The 22,608-nt window shown below is 44.8% G+C and overlaps 1 protein-coding gene across 5 annotated transcripts in view; it reads left to right on the top strand.

The window, feature by feature from the left end:
* Positions 1-22,604, top strand: part of KCTD20 (potassium channel tetramerization domain containing 20) — a 28,576-nt gene extending 5,972 nt beyond the window's left edge. For 3 of the 5 annotated variants that reach the window (XM_030465421.1, XM_030465423.1, XM_030465419.1), the window contains 7 exons: positions 14,431-14,630; positions 15,291-15,561; positions 16,460-16,562; positions 17,076-17,196; positions 18,101-18,298; positions 18,791-18,901; positions 19,468-22,604. In XM_030465421.1, coding sequence (XP_030321281.1) covers positions 14,480-14,630; positions 15,291-15,561; positions 16,460-16,562; positions 17,076-17,196; positions 18,101-18,298; positions 18,791-18,901; positions 19,468-19,760 — 1,248 coding nt within the window. In that variant the 5' untranslated portion in view covers positions 14,431-14,479 and the 3' untranslated portion in view covers positions 19,761-22,604. Of the gene's footprint in view, positions 1-5,036; positions 5,121-6,562; positions 6,644-14,430; positions 14,631-15,290; positions 15,562-16,459; positions 16,563-17,075; positions 17,197-18,100; positions 18,299-18,790; positions 18,902-19,467 lie in introns of those variants that run through there. The other 2 variants (XM_030465422.1, XM_030465420.1) reach the window with 2 other exon arrangements.
* The last annotated feature ends 4 nt before the right edge of the window (positions 22,605-22,608 follow it).

The raw sequence follows: 22,608 nt of genomic DNA, 5'->3' as shown, positions 1-22,608 counted from the left end.
GATTTTCTCAGCTTAATCATCATTTGCATTGTTTTTTCTCTTTAACTGGAATGATTCTGGTTCTTGCTTGGGGTGTTTTGATAACTTGGAGGAACTGTGAAAGCTTCTCATAGGGGAAAGGCAGGGAGAAGTAGTTTGCAGCTCCTGCAGCAGCAGAGTTTCTTGTAGGAGGGGATATCAGCAGGGGGGATTTTACAGGTTTAATACCATCACCTGCTTCAACACAACTGGAACACATAATGGAGGAAAACAGACTAGGGAAGCTTTCCCCTATGTGAAATCCAGCTAATTTCTTCTTCCTCTGGCTGAGTGGATTAAAACTCATGGCATTGCACAATCCCCAGCCAGGGAAAAGGTTACATCTGCCTGGAATGTTATGAATGAGTTCCCTTAATCCATTGACTGAAATGTTCAGCAGACACTTGCCAGCCCCCTGGTAGCCTGATGCTTTTTGAGAGGACTGCTCCTTGGCTGGTGTTAGGGACTGGTACAAACTCAGGAGATGGAGGTTTAGGATGGCAAAGGTTATTTTATACAATATACAAATACAGTTTTTAGAAAAAGACTTAAAAAAAAAAAACACAACTTTAATGGAAAAGAAAATCACTGCATGTGAAAACCTCTGTGGAGGTTTTCAGAAAGTCTGATTTCTTTCTTGGAACTTTGCTCAGGAGGCCAACTAAGGAATAGAGAGGAAAAAAAAAAGATTATTTAAATGTTTATTTTTACAACTCATTTAATACATATGAGCAAAATCTTTTCTCCAGGCTGTTTTCTATAGGATCTACTTTGTTCTTTTTCTTTTCAGACCAACTTGCAAATCTTAAAAATAGCATTATCCAGTGACTCCAAATCAACTGATTCAGGTGTATTTGTGAAATGGCTTAGCTTTAATACAAAGCACCTCAAAAACTCAACTTTTTTGCTCATATCCCCAGTTTTGATCAGATCCATCCTTCTGGTAGCTCTGTATGAGTCATGTTGGAGCAGACAGGTTTTAGCTTTTACCTTTAATGCTTCTTATTTTGGATGAGGCTGCACTGCAGGGCAAATTAAAACCTTTTTGGCTATTGATCCAAAGGCTTCCATCCTGATGCTGTGCTAATGGAGAAAAATATCAGTGCTGAGTGGTTTTTTGGGTATGTGTGAGCAGCAGGTGGGTGAGGAGGCTTTCTCACTCTCACCTCCCAGAACACTCCCTGTATTTCAGCCCCTGTCCCATGGCCCTGTCAGGTGGAGGGCTGAAGCTGTGGGCAGACATTCTGTCCTGGCTGCTGGTGAGTGGGATGACAAGGTGGCTGTGATTCTGCATCATTGCTCTCAGCCTGCCAGGCTCCCCTCCTAGGGCTCTGTGATGTGTCTGTCTCAGAAGGACCTAAAGGAAGGGATTGATAGTGAGGAAATGGTATTTTTGTGGGGTTGGGCTGTGAGACCTAAGGAGCAGTGATAACCAGCTGGTCCTGAGCTTTGGATGTGCTGTGCAAGGCACTGAAGTGAACCCAGGGGCATTGTGTCTGGTACCTACTGGTGGCTGAGCAACAGGGGAACTGGATTTCTGGGGATTGGTAATTACAAAGCTGTGGAGAGCTTAGTGCATTAGGGCTGTGCTATATTTAAATGGTACCCTGACTGTCAGACAGCCCTATTACAAAATGTTCTTTGCCAAGATCATAGGGTGAGCCTCTCCTTTTAAAAAGCTGCTTTTGAAAATGAGTGAATATGCCATGGCTGTGGCACCTGCATCTGACTCCACTTTGTGCTCTTAAGTCCTTCCAAGACCATTTTAAAGGTGTTGCAGGCAAGCATGGGAAATGCCACTTCACCACTGGCAGAGTGGATTTTGTGCATTTCTGAAAGATGAAACTGTTCTTAATGCAGAAAACAGACCCTTCTCCCCCCCCTCCCCCTGCACACACTTAGTGCTATCTTTAATTAGGAGCCTGCCCCAGCTGAATTAAAAATAACAATTCCAAACAAAACCTCCTGTGAACTCGGGCAGCTGGATTGAGAGCCCTGAGACTGCAAAGCTTTGCTCATCCCTCAGAGAGGAGCTGGAGCCCTGGCACTGAGCACCCCAGCACCCTCCTGCTGAGGGTGTTCCCCAGGTGAGTTTTGGTCCAGGTTTTTGCCACCAAGAGGTTCATTTAGTGATGATCTTCCCTTGCCACACTGACAACAGCAAGCTGAAAATTCAGGCCTTGGGAAGAGCTCTGGAATGTCCTGGGTTTGGTTGCATCTGCTCAGGACTGAGTTGGAATCCTAGGGTGAGAAAGAGCTGCTTTGTCCATTAGTAGAGCCTTTAATTAGCAGGCTCTGCAGTAGGTCCTGTTTTCTTAAGGCTTTATTAAAATAATGCAGAAGCTCTACTACTGGAGGATGCTAATTTAGTTGTGAACCCCTTGGATTATCCAAAAGAGTTGGAATAAAATTCCTTCCAAGGACAGGCTTTGAAGACTATCAAATAAATCACTTTTTTACAAACTCTGGCTTTTCTTTTTTCTTTGAGCTAAACACTCAGAAAGGCAGCTGCAATTTTGAATTTTGGAGGAGCTGGAGTGGACTCTTCTGGAATCCATTTCCATTTTAGAGCTTTCCATTTTCAAGAGCCAACCTTATTCAGTGCCCAAATGGACACCTTTGCTCTACACAAACACCTCATTATGAGTGTTGAAATAGGCATCATCTCTGCTGTTTCAATTTGGTATTTTTCTTAGTGGTATTTTCCCTTTTTTTTTTTTAACTTCCACCAAATATGGCTCCAGTTCCTGCCTAATTGTGCTGAACCACGACATGAGGCAAGTATTTTTTATGAATTATTAGTCAGGTATGAAAGAATGTGTTGGAATATTCTTAGAAAGTGTTCTAACTCTGCTTGAGATGTAAAATATTTACCCAACCATGTAAACAAAGTGAGAGGTGCCCAGATCCCTAACCCTTCCTTATTTTGAAATCTTGAGCAAGATGTTTTTAAGTTCTTGAAAATAAAGTATCAAGTTCTCTGTGGACAGGAGTTGACAGAGTGCTAATGGTTGGCTTTACCTTGCTGAAACTTTAGCTCCTGCCTCCCTAAAAATAACTCAAGATGTGCTCTTCCTGAAGAGCTGCAATTGTGCTAAATAAAAATCTTCTGTTTATTTTGCTTTTTATTTTACTTTTGGGTTACTTCAGTGTTACTTGCAGAGTTTACTCTGTGGCTGCACTCTGAAAGGTCAACTCCGTGTTTGGTTTGGGGTTTTTTTTATTGTCTCCATCTTCATAGAATCACAGAATGGCTGAGGTTGGAAGGGACCTTAGAGCTCATATCCCTCCTGCCATGCCCAGGGACACCTCTCATCCACACAAGGTTGCTCCAAGCCCCATCCAACCTGGCCCTGGACACCTCCTGGGAGGGGACAGCCACAGCTTCTCTGTTCCAGAGTCTCACCACCCTCCTCCTGAAGAACTTCTTCCTAATACCTGGTCTAAACTTCTCCTTCAGTTTAAATCCATTTCCCTTGTTCTATCATGGGACACTCCTATGAAAAGCCCCTCTCCAGCCTTCCTGGAGGTTCCTTCAGGGACTGGAAGGCAACTCTAAGGTCCCACCAGAGTCTTCTCTTCTCCAGCCTGAAAAATCCCAGCTCCCACAGCCTCTCCTCATAGTAGGGTTGCTCCATCCCTATTTTAATGTGAATTAAACTTGCTCAGTTGTTTCTCCAGCCATCCCTGCCAGGCTTCATTTTGTGCCTCTGCTGATGCAGAGTGTCCCAGCCCTGTGGCACAGCTGGAGCTTTGGTGGCTTCCAGCACCCACTGCCCTGGGGGGACACTGCAGTGCCTGGTGGGGTTCCTGCTGGGTAGGGATCTGTGCCAGCCTGGCTCCTGCCAACCTGACCAAAGATCTCCTCTGCTGGGTTCTGACACTTGAGTTTTGCCAGGCCTGAGCTTCCTCATCCTCATGGACACAATTGGGGCTGGTTTTCCACCTCGTGCCCTCTGCTCATCCCTGTCCCCCTTGTGCAGCCCTCCGCAGGCCCTGAGGTGGATCAGAGCTTACTCAGGTTCATCAGTAGGCACTGAGCTCCTCCTGACTGTGAAACTGTGTTTGTTTTTCAAGACTGGAAAATTTACTTTCAAATTTAGTTGCATTTCATTAATCAGAATGCAGCTTCCCTGCTTGGTTTTGGTTTGTTGGGTGTATGGGGTCTTTTTTCCCTGCTGAATGCTCTGTTATTCTGAAGCCTCTTTGGTGAATAGCTGCTGGAACTGCATTAAACTTTCAAAACTCTGCCTTCTATTGTTAGGTTTTCAAGCTGCTGCTGTGCAATTGGTTAAAAGTGAATGGCAGTTGGAGTTGTGGCAGATGAGCTGGGAATGAGTTGGAAGTTACTTGCTGGGATCCCTTCCAGAGAAGGAAGGTGGAGTTTGAGCTGCTCACAGCCTTTCTAAAATAAGAGTCAAAGCAAGTAGGTGCTTTTTGCTATGGAAACTAAAAGCTCTGTGGGGAAGTTTTGGTTAAGGCTGAATATTTCTCCCAACCCAATGTTCTGCTGTAAAACAATCCACTCCTATGAAAGCTGTTGTGTTTTTCAGTGTACACTGATTCTTCGTACTCATCTTAGGAGGATCCACAGCTGGTTGCTGTGCCACAAGCAGACAGGGATGTTTATCAAACGCTGTGGTTGGGTTCTGGGTCCCTGCATTGCAGCTCAGAGCTGCAGGTGATGGTGGCAGCAGCTCCATCCAGGGCTCCAGACCCTGTTTGCATTCCCTGCCTCTCCTGGGGTCACTGTGGTGAGGAGACAGGAGGGGTTATGGGGTGTTCAGCCCCCCAGTAGTGAGCTGAAGTGTTAATTTGTACCCTGCTGTCTCCTCCTTGCTGATTTTAGGGGTGAATGCTCCTACTTCATGCTTTGGAAGTGCCCTCCAGCATTGGGTGTTCTCTGGGGGTTTTCATGGTCCTGAGTGGTGGCACCCACCCTCCCCTGGCATGGGGGAACAACCTTGGGGCCTGGAGGCTGCTGCTCATTTTTTCTATCTCCCAAACCTCCCCTGCAGGCTGCAAGTGCTTGACTGCACCTCTGTCTGGGCAGACTAGATAACTGGGTGCTGAAGAATTAAAAGCTTGCCCCCAAACCAGAGGTAACACCAAGTGCTTGCAATGTGTTGTAGTGAATGAGTGACCCCTTGGTTTTATGGTGTTGGATCAAGTGGGTTTTCAGTCAGATGTCTCTTCATCCATTAGTCAGGTGCTAGGTAATGATCAGACTTTGAATCCTGTCAGTGCACACACGTTCTTTATCACTGGGGTGAGTCAGGATGAAAATACTTCCTTGCTTCAGGTTTTATTTGCATTAAAATAATACATTATTGGTGCCATACACTTAATCCTGAGGTTCTGTGAAATTCTGTTTGGAGCAGCCAGTGAGCAATCCAGAGGCATCTTAGGGGAAAGCATTGGGAAGAAACAGAAGAGATGGATTTAATCATAGAATCATAGAATTAGCCAGGTTGGAAGGGACCTCAGAGATCATCTAGTCCAACCCTTGACCCACCGGAGCAGTTGCTAGACCATGGCACTGAGTGCCACATCCAGTCTTTTTTTAAATGTCTCCAGGGATGGAGAATCTACCACCTCACCGGGCAGTCCATTCCATAGTCTGATCACCCTCTCCGTGAAGAAATTCTTTCTAATATCTAACCTAAACCTCCCCTGGCACAACTTAAGACTGTGTCCTCTTGTCTTGTTGAAGGTCGTCTGTGAAAAGAGTCCAGTTCCCACCTCGCTACAGCCTCCTTTCAGGTAGTTGTAGACAGCAATGAGGTCTCCCCTGAGCCTCCTCTTCTTCAGGCTGAACAGCCCCAGCTCTCTCAGCCTCTCCTCATAGGGCCTGTGCTCGAGTCTTAATATTTTGATTAATATTGATTTATAATTGATTTATTAATTTGATTAATATTTTGCTTAATATTTTGAGCTGGCAGAGGGGGACATTTCCAGGTGGCATCAGTGTGTGAGGGCTCTGCCGTGCTGTGCACAGGCACCCAAGCAGTGGGATAAGGTGCTGGGGTTTTTTTTGGGAAGGGGCTCATTAGCAATCTATTTCATGGGTCCTGACATACCAAAATCACTCATTTTGTCCTCAATTCCTGTGGTCTTCTGGCCTCAGGAATGTGTATGCACTTGGCTATCTCCATACTCAGGAATTCTGGTAGTTAATTCCTTTCTGCCTGTGTAAGGGCTGGGTGGCAGATGAGGGGTTTGGGGATTTTTGAACTAAACAGCATCAAGTGTTTAATAAACCTGCACCTTTTTACCACTTGATTCCTTCCAAAACAGGATGAACCAGGGTTCTGGGGAAAGAGATTTATTTTTTTTTTAAGGGGGGGAGAGTTTTACTTAAAATAGGAGACTTAAAATAAAGCTATTTGTTACCATCCAGCTTTCTTGGCTATTCAAACTTTCCATGAAGCAGCTGGGGGGAGAGAGGCAGGACTTTTAAACTGAAATATTTACATGAATCAGACTTCTGGGGTTTGGGGGGAGTGACCAGTGCTGCACAAACACTTTTAAACTGTGGAGCTTTGCTGGGACTTGGTGCTTCCCTCTGTTAAAGGAGGATTTCAGGAGATTGGTGCTGGTAGCACTGAGAACATATGAGCCGCCAGTAAGTAAGGAGCTGTGTGGTTTGAGAGGGGTTCTTGGCTGAAGGTTTTGTTCCAGTTTTACAGTAGGCAACCTGGGTGATGATTTCTGGTCAGTTCTGCTTGCTCTGCAGGTAGATTGGGTTTGGGGTCAGAGGTACTGCTGACCCCCTGCTTTTTGGTGCAGCTTGTTTGGGGAATTGCTGGGCATTTGAAACTGAGTTAGACTAAGTGCCAAAGAAAAGAAGAAAGAAAGAAAATAGCATTTTAAAATCTAAAGGGTTGAGGTCTGGCTTTTATGCTTCATTAAAAGATGTTTGTTTGTTGTTCTGGGTTTTTTTTTTCTGAAAGCTTTTCAAGTAGTTTTGTAGAAAAAGGTGGAACAGAGACTAGAGGGCAAAACTCTTGTGTGCTGCTCTTGCTTCTGTTGATCTTTACAGAAGTATTTGCAGCTTGAGCTGGCACAGGTGATGACAAAGTGTAACTCATAGGTGTCACCTGGTTTAAAACTTTATTTAGCTCAGTATTCTGTATTTCAGCAGAGGAACATTTGTTTTTCCTGTCTCTAGAGAAGATGATCCTGTTTATGTTTGCAACAGCTCATCTTTCAGCAGAGTTTTTCCCTTCACCCTGGTGAGATCTGCACACTTCATCCCTCTGCCTAGAAAATGCTCTCTCTTCTCTATTCCTGTGACCAATTTTATTGAAATTGCTGACTGAATTTACTCAGGCAGCACTAGCAGAGCTGCCATTGCTGTGGTGTTAAGCTCTTTACCAGGATGAAGTGGAATAAATATTAATTTTTCAGATGACTGTCTTAAACCCACTAGAGTGAACACTGGAAAGAGGCTTCCTAGGTTCCTCTTCAATCCTTGTACCTTGAGCCTCACAGGGCTGGAAACAGCCCTGGCAAAGCATTAAATTCAGAAATTATTCATTATTCAGAAATGTTGTTCCCTTCTGTTGTAGGGACATGATTGGGTGCACTTCATCTAGTCCAGTTGATGAAGTATAACTTTCCTGGTTTGGAAAAATTCCTTCAAGTTAATAAATCCCAGCAAGTTTCCTGCAGGTATTAATCTTGGTGACTGTAGGCTGGGGCAAGAGGTGATGGTGTGAGTGTGAACCAGGAGCTGGCAGTGACAGCAGAACCTGGTGAGTCTTAAATCAAGTCTTAAATCAAGGTGCAGCATTAAACCATGAAAACCAAACTGCAGGCTGCAAGTTTTCAATGGCATTTGTGGAAACAGTGGATTTTTGTTAAGGCTCCAGCAAAGGAGTAAAGTCTGTAAACTTTGCTAACAGTGAAGCACTATGCAGAGAGAATAGGAGAAAACAATCCAGCATTTCATCAGCTGCCTTCCTGTCTCTTGCCAGAATTTCCAGCCTGCCCTGCATTGCCTCAGTCCTGCTGGACATGCTCTGCCATCTACATTTTCAAGCCAGATGGAAAATGAATCCACTGTATAGTGATAGAGTTCTTTCATAACAAGGGGAAAACCTTTTGGGGGGTGCCTGAGCATCCTGTAAATCCCCCTCTTACTGTCTGTGGCAGAGAACAAAGCCATCAGGGCTTTCCCATCTCATCAGCAGGGATGAGAAAAACATGTTAAAGGTTCCAGGTGGATTTTCTAGAGTGAAAGCACTCTTCTGTTGTCTTCCTGTGATACAGGGATATCTCCAGGTGCCAGAGAGTGGCCCCTCACCTTCTGGAAGAGGAGAAGAACTGATCTCCCAGGCAGCTCTTGTGCTCAAGAGCAAAATAATAAGTGAGGAACTACATTTGTACTTGGCAATTGGAAAAATGCCTTGAAACCCCCACCTGCTGATGAAGGAGAGACCCTCTGAATCTTCAGATGTTTAAGGGCTGTAGAATTTGGCAGAAAGCAGGGAGCAGGATTTGAAAGCAGGATTTCCTTGCTTTGGAAGTGCCTTTATTCTTGTGTAAAGTGCAATGCTGACAGTGTGGGTCCATCACTTGGTTTTAGTAGCTAAAGAATTGCTAGGCCTGGCCTGGGTTTCATCCAAGCAGCTTGTAAACAGAAGGGCTGCTTCTGGAATTTTAAAACTGGGTAGTTTTATACAATTTATACAGCAGATGGGTATTATTAGGCACTTTTTATACTTCTTTTGTCTTTTCCAGTTTCCTAATGGTATTGTATTTTCTTCTTGATGGGAACAAAGCAGAGCATGAGACAGGAGGTTCTCTAGAGACTGGAGCAGGCACAGCCCTACTTTTTGTTGTTGTTGTTGTTCTTTCCACTGCCTTCTTCTGCTGTTTCCTTTCCATACCTTCTCCATTTTAGTTTTTTTTTTTTTTAAATCTTCATGGACTCCCAAGTTACAGGTGTGGGAATGAACAGAAGCTGGGGCCAAAATTCCTTGGGTTTGACTGCACTCTCATTCATACAAACTCAAACCTGCTGCTTTCAGTGGGTTTCCTTCATATTTACAGAATCAACCCCCAGATCTGTTCCCAGTCATTAACAGAACAAAGAGGTTTTTACTTTTTCCCTTTCTTTTCTAATGACTGGGGGAATTTTTATTGCCACCAAACTGAGCTGAGCAGCAGTATGCTTTTTATTCTCTTCCTCCCTCCTTCAGTGCACCTGATGATCAAGAGCAAAGAGTTTTTAGGAAAATTAGAAAGTTGGATATGATATTTTTTTTGTAGCAACTTTCAGGGCTTTATTTTTTATTTCACTCAACCAAATCCCAAAGTTGTGGAGGGTGCACAAGAGCAGAGCAGGTGAGTAGGACACGGGTGGATCCAGGTCCCTGCCTTAGGGTGGCAAAGGACTGTTCCACTTGTGTGTGGCACAGCAAAGCTTCAGCCAACAGATCTCTCCTGCCTTGGGTATCTCTGGGCTCCACTCCCCACTGTGGTTTGGATTTGCCCTACACTGATTCCCTCATCCTTACGTCCAGGAAATGCTTCTCATGATTTATCTTAAGCCCCCAAGCTTTCCCTTTTTCTCACCAGAGGAGGAATGCAATCATTGCTCATCTATTTTTCTGCTTTTATGTTTAGAGAAACTTTTTGGCAGGTTCCAAGGATCTCCTTTTAAGATCCCAAAGCAAGGCTGAACATTTTTGAGAGGCGTGCAATCATATTAGAAAGAAATCATCTTCTAAAGCAGCAGGCTCCAGAATTAGGTCAGGCACACCCTGCGTGTGCCTGTTTCCTGCTTGCTCATATTTCTGAGAATAATTGCACATGGGAATGTTTTTTGTGGATTTCAAGTGTCACCTTAAAAATGAGTTGTTTGGAGTTGTATTTTAAGTCGTGGTGGTTGGGCTGTGGTGTAGGAAGAGGGGAAGGTTGCTAACCAGCTGATTCACTCAACTCTTGGCCATTTGCAGACCCAGTGGTGAAGTCAGGTTGCTCACTTCTGGTTTTATTCTCCTCTGACTCCCTCCTGGTCGTGGCAGATGACAGTGGAGCAGTGCATGAGCTGGCAGATGTTGCAGTAAAGAGCTTTACTCTTCAATGGATTTTGGCAGCTCAGCTTTTAATGATTTTCCTTTGAAGTTTCTGTGAAGTTCTGCAGACCTGAATGATTTCATAGTGGCTCTTAAAAAAAAAAAATAAATCCCAAGGGTAAGGATAAGTAATACAATAAGGACTTTGAAACCAGCAAGTCTGTGGTGATGCTCTGGTTGTCTTTTGCTTAACAAAATGTCCTACATCTCAGTGGGTTTTCTCCTCTGTACAAGTTTTTGTACAAATATTTGAGGTTTATTTTCTGTGCACACATCACCTGTGCTGTTTACTATCTTGGTCTGTACAAGTTAAGCCAATCAGCTCCTTCCAGTGCCTTGGGAAGTGGGTTTGAATGTGGCTCAGATTCATTAGGGTGGAGAAGGATAATGTGCTGAAGCTCATTTTCCATTCCAGTGCACTTCTTTCTTAACAATTACACAGAACAAGGTTCAGGCTCTTTGGCTCTGCCAAAGATGTATTGCAAAATAAAACTCTTTCCAGTTTGTGGTTAAAAAAGAAAAAATGAAGTGCCATTTCTTTATTTGTTTTCTCTCAACACAAGTGTTGGCTCTGAACAAGGGCAAGTGAAGATGACTTTGCTGTGACCAGCAGCATGGGATCTGGAGAACAGAGATGTTCAGGTGCACAGCTCATGTTTAACATTGGGGGGGGTTCTGGAGGGAGGAGAAGGAGAAGGAGAAGGAGAAGGAGAAGGAGAAGGAGAAGGAGAAGGAGAAGGAGAAGGAGAAGGAGAAGGAGAAGGAGAAGGAGAAGGAGAAGGAGAAGGAGAAGGAGAAGGAGAAGGAGAAGGAGAAGGAGAAGGGAAGGAGGCACCTCTGGGCAAAGCCAAAGCCCAGTCAGATGGGAACTGTGGATTTTTTGGTTGTGATACTGATTTTCCCGTGGGAAAAAAATAAAATAAATAAATCACAGCCTCTCTAGGAGCTCTTCAGTGCTAAATGTGACCCTGGGCTTTTGGTATTCCTGAGTTCCCAGCTGCCCACCAGCTCTGAGCCTTCACCTCCTCTGCAGCCTGGTCCCTACCTGATCCTTTAGGACCTGAGCTTACAAATGAGTTACTGGGAACTCATGGAGCTCATTTACTGCTCATGATGAGTGTGGTACCAGGCAGCTGATGTTCACCAGAGGGTCCAAACATGCATGGAAAGAGCCCTCAGAAGCAGCTGGTAAGCTGTCAGGCTTTGTCCTGCTGAGCACTGCTGGGGCATGGCCAGGAAGCTCAGGATGCAAACGTGCTCAGAGTCAGGGAGTGAGGGATGCAGGTCCTGAAGATGATGTCTTTTTCAGTGTCCCTGTCATAAAAAGGCTTCCCTGCAGTGCTCCCCAGGGCTGTTAGGACCAATGAGCAGTTCATATTTGTAAAAAGCTTTGAAGATGAATGGTGCTAATTATTATTTCTAGGTATTTGTTCTCACCACAAGTAGTTCACCTTGTTCCTTAGGCATGAAAGGAAACCAGGACAGCTGTAAGCTTGCTCAGGTTTGAGTAGAGCCTTCTGAAGGCTTTCTGTAGGAGTTTTCCTACTGGGTTGTGTGTGTGGCTGCAATATATTTGTCATGGCCAGTCACCAGTTTGGGTATTTATTGTACCAGATGTGCTGAAGGAATCCTTGCTGACTTAACCTCACTTTCTCTGAACTGTAATGCAGAGCATTTGGGGAAGCCAGGAGGGGACTGAAGACAGGAAAATAGCATTAACCCTGCCCAGCAGGGGATGAATGTTGGGCTGCCTGTAGGTTTTAGTGAGGAAAGTCAGATCTGGTGCTTTTGGGAACCAGCACAACTATGGAGAGGATCTGGTTCTGAATCTTCCCATCTCTGCACTTTGCATCACCTTTTGCTGGTGCTAAACTTTGTGTAAGAGAACAAAAAAAATGAGGAGAAAGGTATCAGCTAATAGGGCTTTTTCCCTAAAAATCCTGCTAAGGAGATGAATCAGAAAAGGGGAAGCAGAGAAACCATCAGCTAAAATCAGTGCAAGGTAATTCCTGCCTGCTGATAGTTCTGGAAAGAGTTTCTGAGCTGTTGTAGGGGACTCTGCTGAAGGGCACACCAGGCCTCTTGAACATCCCATTAAAAGCTGAAGGTGATGAACAAAGATCAGGACATTTATCCATCCCAAGGTGATGGCTGTGACAAGCCAGTCTGTGGCTGTTTCCTTGTGATGTGACATCTGTTGGAGCAGGCCTGGTGTGACCCTGTGGCCTTCCATAAAGCTCCTGTTTGTCTGGACATAAAACTCCTGTTTCACCTGCCTCAATTCTCCTTTCTGCTGAGTAATTCAAGAAACAATCAAGAGATTGTTCAGCCAGCCCAAGAGAGCTCCTGGGCAGGGCTGCAGCAATGGGGAGCTCTTGAAAGAAAGAGGCCTAAGAAGTCAGGTTTATGCTTAGGAAGTTTCCTCAATGGACTTCTCATCAGCTCACAGAGCAAAGGCTGTTCCAAGAGAGTGTGTTACCATCTCAGCTTTATCAGGGAGCTTGGTTTTAATGGAAATTGGGAGGGGAAAAAAAAGTGTGGTGTTTGTAGCCCTCCCAGCAATCAGCCAAGCTCAGGACTGAGTCCTTTTCAGGCTGTCCCAAGGTGGTTTTGTATCCTCAAAACAAGGATATTTTTTGCCCCCATCTCAAAAAAAGCAAAAAAAAAAAAAAAAGAAAATTAAACCAGACCTCTTTTTTTAATTGCTTTCTGTGCAGCTATTAAATTTTAAGGCATTCTGGTCAAACATTTAACAGCTTAGAAAGTGTCAGGATTAGGAGTTTTCTGAGCTGGTGTTGGGTGTTTGGTGAGAGGAGTTGGTTTGTAGTGCATGGAATGCTGGAAATGAGGTGAGCCTGGGGAGGTTCCTTGTGTTGCTGTTCCTACCAGCCAGCCAGAGCCTAAAAACAAAAAAACAAAAAAAAAAAAAAAAAAAAAAAAAAAAAAAAAAAAAAAAAAAAAAGAGAGAAATAAAAACATGGTATTTTTTCACATGGTTTTGCTGTTGCCAAAAGTCTTCCTTGTGATGGATATCACGTGATGCATCAACAACAGATTTTCTAAAAATACACCTAAAATAATGCTGGCAACTTAATTTTACAGAACAAGAGGAAGGAATTGTTATTCCTTTTTAAGTTTTTTACTCAAGAATACAATGCTTACCCTGGCTGCCAGTAACCACGGGCTCAAAACCCATCACTGAGCTGCTCATTAAGACCTTCATCCTCAGCAGGTCCTGACCAGAGTACTTGCCAGCTCTCATTTGGCATTTTTGTTGTTTTAATAGTGCTGTGTTTTATCTGGTTTGTATCAAGCCATGGCAGTGTTCTGCTGTTCTCTACAGATGGCACCCCCAGGCCCTGGAGGCTGCATTCAGCCAAGAAAAAGACACAGGACAATTGTTCTGCCAAAGGGAAATTGGGAAGATTCATTAATGTGGAAATTGGTGTTTTTATGTTTTGAGAGAGTGAAAGGAAAACACTTCAAGCCAAGAAAGGAGAGTTGTTTCTTGTCCAAGGCAATAGCAGGAGAAAATCTAGAGAGAATGAGACAGCAAAAGGAATCTGTGAGAAGACAAGGAGGAGTGATGTAAGTCTTAAAGATAGAAACAGGGAAGAAGAATTTCCCTGAAGGGTGAAATGGCCAAAGAGCAGAAATGGAAGATGTCTCTGCATCTGCTGGGAGGACATTTAAGGTTTGAATGGCATCATCTTAATCCCTGTGTCATGCTGAGCCTGGGGATGAAGGGTGAAACAAGGACTGTGTCAGGTTAAACACTGGGGTGAGCAGCCTGGGACAGGAGGGGGGTAAATCAAGGAGGAGGAGGACCCAAAATAAGTGCAGTGACTGGGAACAGGGAACCTCCCAGTAAGACCCCAGAGTGGTAAAGAGGCAATGCCTGGGCTGGTGATGGGGAAAGTGTTAAATTTGAGGCTATAGCCAGGGTACAGAGGGTCATTTTGTATCAAGAGATACATAAATATTTCTAAAGAGCTCTGGAGGTCAGGCAATTATAGGAAGATTTCTGCAGAACAGATCATGTAAAAACAAAAAATCTGTGGTTTTGGAATTAGTTTTTTAAAAGCAAAGGTTCTTAAAGGGGTTCTTAAATGAAATAGACCCCTGGTTACTCTAAGATCACTTTTTTCCCTCTACTTAGGTAAGTGTAGGGGCTTAAGTAGCCTCCTAAGCCTGAGGTTTAGAGAACTATCTGAAGAAATGCCTTTTGAGCCTGAGGGACTTTGCATGTGGTACCAGATAGAGGGATTTGAGCTTCATTGCTTGGGAGTTTCTTCCCAAACTACCAGGTTGGTTTTTCCTCTCCCAGCTCTTCTCTCAGGAAGAGGAACCAACTCCTGACAGCCCGGAGGCCCAGTATGAATGTTGATTGTGCTGCTGGGACAGACTGGTCAAGAGCTCCAGAGTCCAGGTGCCCTGTGGAAAACACAACTCTAGCAGCCCATGAGTCAGAAGAAAGTAATGGGGTGCTAGGAAGTCACAGCCCTGCTGCAGTTCCCAGGACTGAGGGTAAGGATAATCTCTTTGCCTTTAAGTAGTCTGTAAAGGAGGTTGAGTTTTCTGGAGAGGTGTTATGTATTGGAAAAAATTCCAGCATCCCAAAGGGGCTCTGCACTGACAAGTGCAGAGTGTACCTACCCTGCCTTTGCCAGGCTGCTGGAAAGGGCAAAGGCCCACAGCAAAGTTTGGGATCTTGTTGTCTTGGAGAAATCATCACATGAGTATTCCCTGGCTGTCCAGCCTGCAGCTCCTCCCAAGTTTTTCCCTGAACAGATAAAGTAGCTTGGACAGCCCTGGTGAGCTGTGTGCCCACCATGGATTGGAGCTCAAGCACTGCTGGCTTCTGCTCCAGCCTTCCTGGAAGAGCAGGTGTCAGTGCTGGGCATCTGTGTCTGTGTGGCCCTTGTCCCATTCCTGTGCTCCTGCTCTTTACCCACTGAATCCATTTTGCTTTCACTTCACTTTATGGAGAAGCTTTGAATCCAAAATCTTAACTGCTGGCTCAATGGGAAACTGCAGCCTGTGTAACATTACCCTGACAGCTTTGTATATTGACATCCTCTGTTATTGTCTGACTAGTTTCCCACTCCTTACAGTGGGAAGTGTTTCTCAGAAGTAACTTTCTTCAGCAGATGAACTCTGACCCTTGCAATGTTTGGTCTCTCTCAGGTTTAGATTCTGAATGCCGACACACTGTGAGTCCCCAGATCAGTAGCATGTTGTCTGCTCCTGAAGACACACACAGCTGTCATTTCCAAGATGGAAATAAGAGACAGGCAGAGTATTTCAGTAGCCAGGAACGCCATGGGTGCTGCACTTCTTCTTCAAGCATCAGCTCCCAGACAGCAGCTCCAGAGAAAGTGACCCTGGTGGTTGATGGCACTCGCTTTGCAGTGAACCCACAGATTTTCACTGCTCACCCTGACACTATGCTGGGAAGGTGGGTGATTTCCACTGTTTTCAAAGCACCTCAAAGGGCTATCAAGTGTTTGCTAAAGTACAGGAAACCCCTGGTGTTTGTTTTGTGATGTCACCTGCATGCACAAGCAAGGCAAGGTTGGTCTCCTTCAGAACTTGGCTGTGAGTGAGGCCTTGAAGGCCAGACCAGCTGGAGAGAGAGGTGGTGGTTCTCTAGGTAGTCAGCCCACTTCCTTCAAACAATGTACACTTTTCTCCACACATGGTCTGGTTTTGCCTTCCCCCCAAGTTTTTGCCTGTCCAAAGCTGATAAATTCCCTTCCAGAATGTGGCAAATGATAATGCTCCATCCCTCTGCTGTTATCTTGTGACACTCTCCCATAAGAGAAGTCACTCAGCTCCCTGCAACTTGACTTAAAGGTTGGAAGCCTGTTGATGCAACAAGCAGCATTCATTTTTGGTATCACCAGCATTTTCACCCCTCCCTGACCCCAGGGACCCAGTTTGTGTTGGGTTACTGACCCTTGCCCAGGTCGTTGTGTAAAACAAGGGATCAGAAGGCACGTGGGGGTTTTCTTGCATAGCCCCACTGAAAGGGCTTTACTGCCAGGGTATTTTCTGACTTGGGGTTGAATGGTCTGTTCCTCTGAGCTGGGCTTGTTCCATACAATACAGTAGCTATAGTGACAGATTTCAGCTATAGGAGGACTTAGCTGAGACAGCTTTTGTGCTTATTTACTGTCTGAGAGGTTTGGGTATAGATTTCAGCTTTATGTGTGTGTCACTGCTGGTTTTGTTTAACTTCAGTTACTAACTCACTATTCAGTTATAAACTTCACTTATTGGCCTCTAGAATTAAAACTCATTTAAGTATACTTGTGCACTTGCATAGATTTCTTTTTTGGTTTTCATCTCTTCAGGATGTTTGGGCCAGGAAGGGAATATAATTTCACCAGGCCAAATGAAAAGGGAGAATATGAAATAGCTGAAGGAATCAGCTCAGCAGTGTTCCGGACTGTGCTGGTAAGGAGATGTTTGCAGATTGGATTAAAAAAAAAAACACCAAACCAAACAACCCAGTCTGTTTGTCACATGTGTGAAACTGAGCCATCTCCCAGGCAGCTGCACACCCCATGGGACAACATCTTTTATTACTGTTTTGCCCTGTGATTGAAAAATATCATAATAATAGACTTTGATATGAGTCATCTTTCCAGATATTTGCTCATGCTGCTTTTGTGTCATGGTATTGGTCCTGACCTCATGGTTGCATTTAAAGGCAGATTTCAGATGAGATGTTCTGAAGCCCAATGCCATGGGAAAGCTTTTAAGTGGAGCTCTCAGTTTAGCAGACCCAAGAGGATCTGCAGGGAGATGCTGCTCCTAGGACAAGCTTCTCTGTGTTTACTGTTCACAGATCTATATATAGCCTCTGTGACTCTCAAAAGTTGGCTAAAATACAACTAATTAAAAAGGATCAGAGTCCAAGCTATTGTAATTTTTTTTTCTCTCCACAAACCATCCTTTTATTTGCAGGATTATTACAAAACTGGAATCATTAACTGTCCTGATGGGATTTCCATCCCAGACCTTCGAGACACGTGTGATTACCTCTGCATAAACTTTGATTTCAACACAATCAAATGTCAAGATTTAAGTAAGTATGGAGAGAAATCAGCTCTTACCAGATCATCTGTGTGGTGTTGAGCACTCTGATCCTGATTTCAGTGCATTCCTTGTGCTTTAGTTTAAGCATGAAGCTTTCAGCTCCAGTGTTGCCTTTAAAGAGTTTCCTGTTCTGCTGCACTAATCCAAAGTGATTGAATCCTGCAAAATGCAGACACCTTGCTCAAAAAAAACCCAAATTGAAATGGCAGAAATTCTACTGTCCTCTTGTTACACAGACTGAGAAGTCTGCTGCTAGAGCCAAACAAAATGAAGGCTAAAAGCAGGGTTATAACTCCTGTCTAAAATGTGCCACAGAATTGTGAATAATTTAAACAGCAGGATGATTGGCAGAGCAGGAACTGAAGACTGGAAAGTACTAGGGAGGTGCTAGTCACCAAAAGATCAGATTTGTAGCAGGTTTTTTGGTGGGATTGCTGAAAAAAATGTACTGCTAACACTGGTAAATCTGGGAAATGGGGTGTATGATACCACAGCATGGGCTTTTGGGGCAATTTCCTACCCTGTGTGATCAGAGACAGTAAGAAATGTGCTTTCAAGGACAGATGTGGTTGCTAGAAATTCAAGTATCATAATGGATTAATTATTCAGCTGGTTACTTTGTGCTGTATTGATTGGGCCTTGATGTTTTTTAATGGGACTGGCTCTGGAGTGTCATTTGCTTCCCATTTGAAATACATCATGTGAAATACATCATGTGTCTGGTTCTGCCAGTTCTGCAACTGGAGATTTGTGGATGCATCTGAACATATTCTGGAGAGTTTGAAGGAGCCTGTGGGCTGTGCTCTTGAGTGGCTCTGGAAAGTGTGGAGCTGAGACAGGGGTTTTTCAGCCTGTATCAAAAAAAGCTCACCCTGTGATTTGTGTCTCATCAGGTGCTCTGTTACACGAGCTCTCCAATGATGGTGCTCACAAGCAGTTTGACAGCTACCTGGAGGAGCTGATCCTGCCTATCATGGTGGACAGTGCAAGGAAAGGGGAACGGGAGTGCCACATCGTGGTGCTGACTGATGAAGACACCGTGGACTGGGATGAAGATCACCCCCCACCAATGGGAGAGGAGTACTCACAAAGTAAGGGCTCTGCCCCGGGGCTCCTGGCTCTCTGCTCAGCACCCCCAGACACCTGGAAAAGAAAGGACCCCTTGTCCAAAGAGCAATCTTCCTCCAGGAAGAGGTGCTGGCACGTGGACTCTTGTTTTGTGTGAGAACTGGCAGGATACCTGGGCCACTCAGGGCTTTGTTCTGACCACATTCACGGGTACTGACAGCACCCACTGCATCTCTGCTTTTTCTTTGCCACCCTTCAGACTTTTCCTAGCTTCTCTGTTGAGGGAATATTCTGTTTCACACCCCTATCACCACTCATCCTACCCAGACTGTGATGTCTGTCACTGCCCTCGCACCAGGGAAGTGCAGCTAATCCCAGTGAGGAGAACAGACACCTGAAGCAGTTCTTGGAAACCAGGCCTGCTTTTTAACACCCTCACAGCTGAAATTAGAAAAAAACAAACCAGGGAGAGAGTCCTTCTGTGTAGATTCTGATCATCCTTTGTGTTTCTTCAGTCCTTTACAGTTCCAAGCTGTACAGATTCTTCAAGTACATTGAGAACCGTGATGTTGCAAAAGCTGTGCTGAAGGAAAGGGGCCTGAAAAACATCCGCATTGGCATCGAGGGTAAAGTATTTTCTGCAGGGAAATTCTAAAGCAGGAGACTCCCCACTCAGTAAAACCTGGTTTCCTCTGGACTCCAGGCAGTTTGTGATTTGGTCTCTGTTCTGTTAGACACTAAAAGTTGAGCCTGTTCCTTCAGCTTAATCATGTTACCCTGAAAATGGCCAAGAGGCTTCAAGGTTAAGGGAAAAAATGAGATACACAGCATGTACCAGCAAACCTTGTCTCTTTAGGACCAAGTAAACAGGAAACAGGAGTCAGACCCTTCCACCTGCTGCTCCCCTTAGGGAGCTTGGAGAACATTTTGCTCCGTCCTGGGAGACTCTTGTTTTTATTGTAGATCTGTTTGTTCACCATACGCCTAATGCTGTGCAGCCACTGATCATGAGGCTACACAGATCTTTCTAGGGGAAAAAAACCAAACCAAAAAACCAGCAGGAATGTGGGATGTGAGCATTTGTCTACGTAGCACCCCTCAGGCTCCATCACAGCTCCTGTCTGCTCTTCTTCTGGGATCCTCTTGTCACTCTCTGCAAGTCATGCAACTGACTTTCTGTCTGTGTTTGCAGGGTACCCCACCTGTAAGGAGAAGGTGAAGAGGAGGCCTGGAGGCCGCTCAGAAGTGATCTACAACTACGTGCAGAGACCTTTCATCCAGATGTCCTGGGAAAAGGAAGAAGGGAAAAGCCGCCACGTGGATTTCCAGTGCGTGCGGAGCAAATCTCTGACAAACCTGGTCAGTGTGGGGGATGATGTTTCAGAGGACCACGAGGTTATAATGCATCACCCCCCCCAAGTGGATGAACTGGACAGGCTCAATGCCCCCTTCTCCCAAATGGCTGTGAATGGGCTTCCAGATTAGTCGTGGCTCAGGGATCAAGCAGGATCAGTCCTGCTTGATGTGGGAACATCTCAGCGTGAGTTTCATCCCCCGTGGATGGAACACAGACTCCTGCAAGGTGCTTTTTCCTCCTCCATCCTCTTGCCACAGTGTCATATTTCAAGCATGTTAATAAAGAGCCACATTTCATAGTCTTAATTGTGCAATCAAAAGCAACGTCTCCTCAAACAAAAAGAAATTATGCTGTTTGGTTCCACTACAAAGGCTTCCAGATTGATGGGTGCTGAATATTTTACCTAAGCTTCTAAAAGAGGAGCAGAAGTATTTAGAAACATCTTGTCTGACATGAGAGAGGAAATTCTGGGCCTGTCAAGGCAAAGCTTTGCTTTCTCCTTAGGCACTTAGCTTTGCTTTGGGGATAATCAGTTACAAAGGACTGAACATTGAAGCAGGAAGATGATTCTCTTTCATCAGCCAGCAGAAATGTAGCACAGTTGTGACAGCAAAAACCCTGAGTGTGGAGGAATGAGAGCAAAACCCTGAACGGGGAGGAATCTGCTTACAGTGCCACCTGGCTTTCCATCCAGAATGTTGCACTGCTCTTCTGGGGAAAGGTGAAGGAGTTTAATAGGAAGCATAGATGCCTGCTGACAGGAATTTCCTATTTATGTTTCTCCATAAGATTGAACTACTGGTTTTAGGGATGCTCTCTGTTAAGTTCAGAGTAAAACAAGTAGAAAATGCTGAAGGAAACAAACCATAAAAAGAAAAGACTGTAGTTGATATTTTACCAACAAAGTAAATGTGTTTAGTAGCCTAATAGATGTAGGAAGCTTTCTAGAGGTGACTCTGCATGCTGAAGACTTTCAGTTGTCTCCTCCATCCTCTTCCTAAGACAAAAAAGACCCAGTGGAGGAGCCCACAGTACAGACATTTTACCACCTGAGTAACATCCTTGGTCTCTTCAACCTTAGTCAGAATCTCTGGAGCCTCTCCAAGGAGCTCTCTAGTGTTGCAGCTTTAGAAGGCCAGCTTCTTTCTTCCCAGTTTGGAACTGACTGGACCATTTTGCTGTCAGGCAGGTAAGAAACACCATGAGTAAACCAGCTTTAGAGTAAGCTACATGTACCTAGGAACAACTCTCCTGAATATATTCTCCTAATCTGTGGTTAAAGCTCTTTGGATCAAGAGCCAACAATGCTGTGACTGGAAGCAGAGACAGTTGAGGCTGGAGTAGCTTGGTTAGGAGCAGGTAAGCTCCATGGAGATCCCTGGAGGCTTCTTTTAACACCCTGGTTACTGCCCAGGGAGTTCAGTACTGCCACAGCTGAGCTGCTGCATGAACCAGAAGGAGCCTGCCTTACAAAACCATCACTTCTGGTGGCTGGGGAGAGGTTTTCTGTACCTGAAGTGGTTCATAAAGGTGGTGCTGGTGTAAAACAAATGAAGCCCACTCTGAGAGGGAGAGAGCTGGTCAGTTTTGCTTCTGCAGTTCACTGCTGTTGAAACCTCCTGTCCCACACTGAGTTTGTTACCTGGTCATACTGGGCAAAACAGAGGTAGGCTGTCCCTACAAAGCTTAATCCTTCTGTCAGAGTTGTCAAGCAACGTTTTTATTAGTCTCCAACCCTTCTGCCAAGTGTATGGTAGACTTAGCACTGAAGAGTGTTACTGTGCTGCTAAGGATGTTTGGGTTTTCCAGTGTAAGTAACATGACAGTGGCAAATACAAACTTTCCTGGAGGTTTCTGAGTGTCCTTTAGGTAAGAGTAACAAAGTCTTTGCCAGGGTATATATTGCTGGTATATTTAGCTCCCATTTGTATAGCTACAGGTTCCATTTTTTTCTGTGTTTCTGTTCTTAGCTTCTTTCCTAAGTGCAGCAAATAGATTTCTTCTTTTTATAAGTGCCTATGGGAAGATTTCCAAATGCCCTTCAGGACCTCCTGAGAGTCCTGGGGGTGCAGATACCCAGGTCCATCTGCCTACTTTGGAAAAACTCCTCCCTGTGTGTCATTGGCTATAGAGAAGTGTCCTTCAGGCTCTGCAATCACTTCCCATTATTGCTTGAGATGAATTTCTATTTTTGTAGGAGAGAAAGGAAGACCCAGGGCCCATTAACCTTCCAGCTGAGGGCCAGACCAAACCCTTGCTCAGGAACCATTCCCACAAGTCAAGCAGGGACACTGAGGAGCCTCTTTGCCCAGCAACCCTGGGGCTTGGCCCCTGGGTACCTTTCTTGGGGTCTATTTATTTTTACAGCAGTGGATGTTTTCAAGTGAATTCATCTTGGCATTGACCAGCTGACTTCCAGTGAACTCAAGAACTTGTGTGTTGGGTTGTTGGGTCCCTACAGGACTCTGTGCAGGCATCAGATCTGATACTGGCAGCACCACATACAGAAAAAATAAACCCAACCAGTGTCTGTCTCTGAGCCCAGGGTCAGCCAGGCCATTCCACCACTTTATTAGAAATAAACTGCAGCTTTAACCCTTGGTTAAAAACCATGAATGCCCTGGAGGAGCTTGGGGTGGAAGAGCTCTGTGCACTCAATGTGGACCTTCAGTTTGGGGTGGAAAGTCAGCTCCTGTCCTTTTTACCACTCCAGAAAAGCTCCTCTACTCAACTGGCTTTCCCAACTCCTTACAAGTGAATTTTGGATTTTACAGGGTTTTAGCAGAGTGACTTCCCCTTGGAACACTAAATCAAACTGTAAAAGCACATTTGCTTTTCCTCCTCTGGTGGTCACCTCCTCTTCAGGTACAAGGTCAAGTTTTGTCTTTGTTCTGCCTCTACTGAAGTGTTACCTGTGGTGTGTATGAACTACAGATGTATGGTTTCTTTTCTGTATTAAAGTATAAATTATATGCA

The sequence above is a fragment of the Calypte anna genome, chromosome 26 (assembly GCF_003957555.1).
Source record: "Calypte anna isolate BGI_N300 chromosome 26, bCalAnn1_v1.p, whole genome shotgun sequence".
Classification (NCBI taxonomy): Eukaryota; Metazoa; Chordata; class Aves; order Apodiformes; family Trochilidae; genus Calypte; species Calypte anna.
The sequence above is the reverse complement of the archived record's forward strand: the minus strand, read 5'-3'. Positions and strand labels throughout refer to the sequence as shown.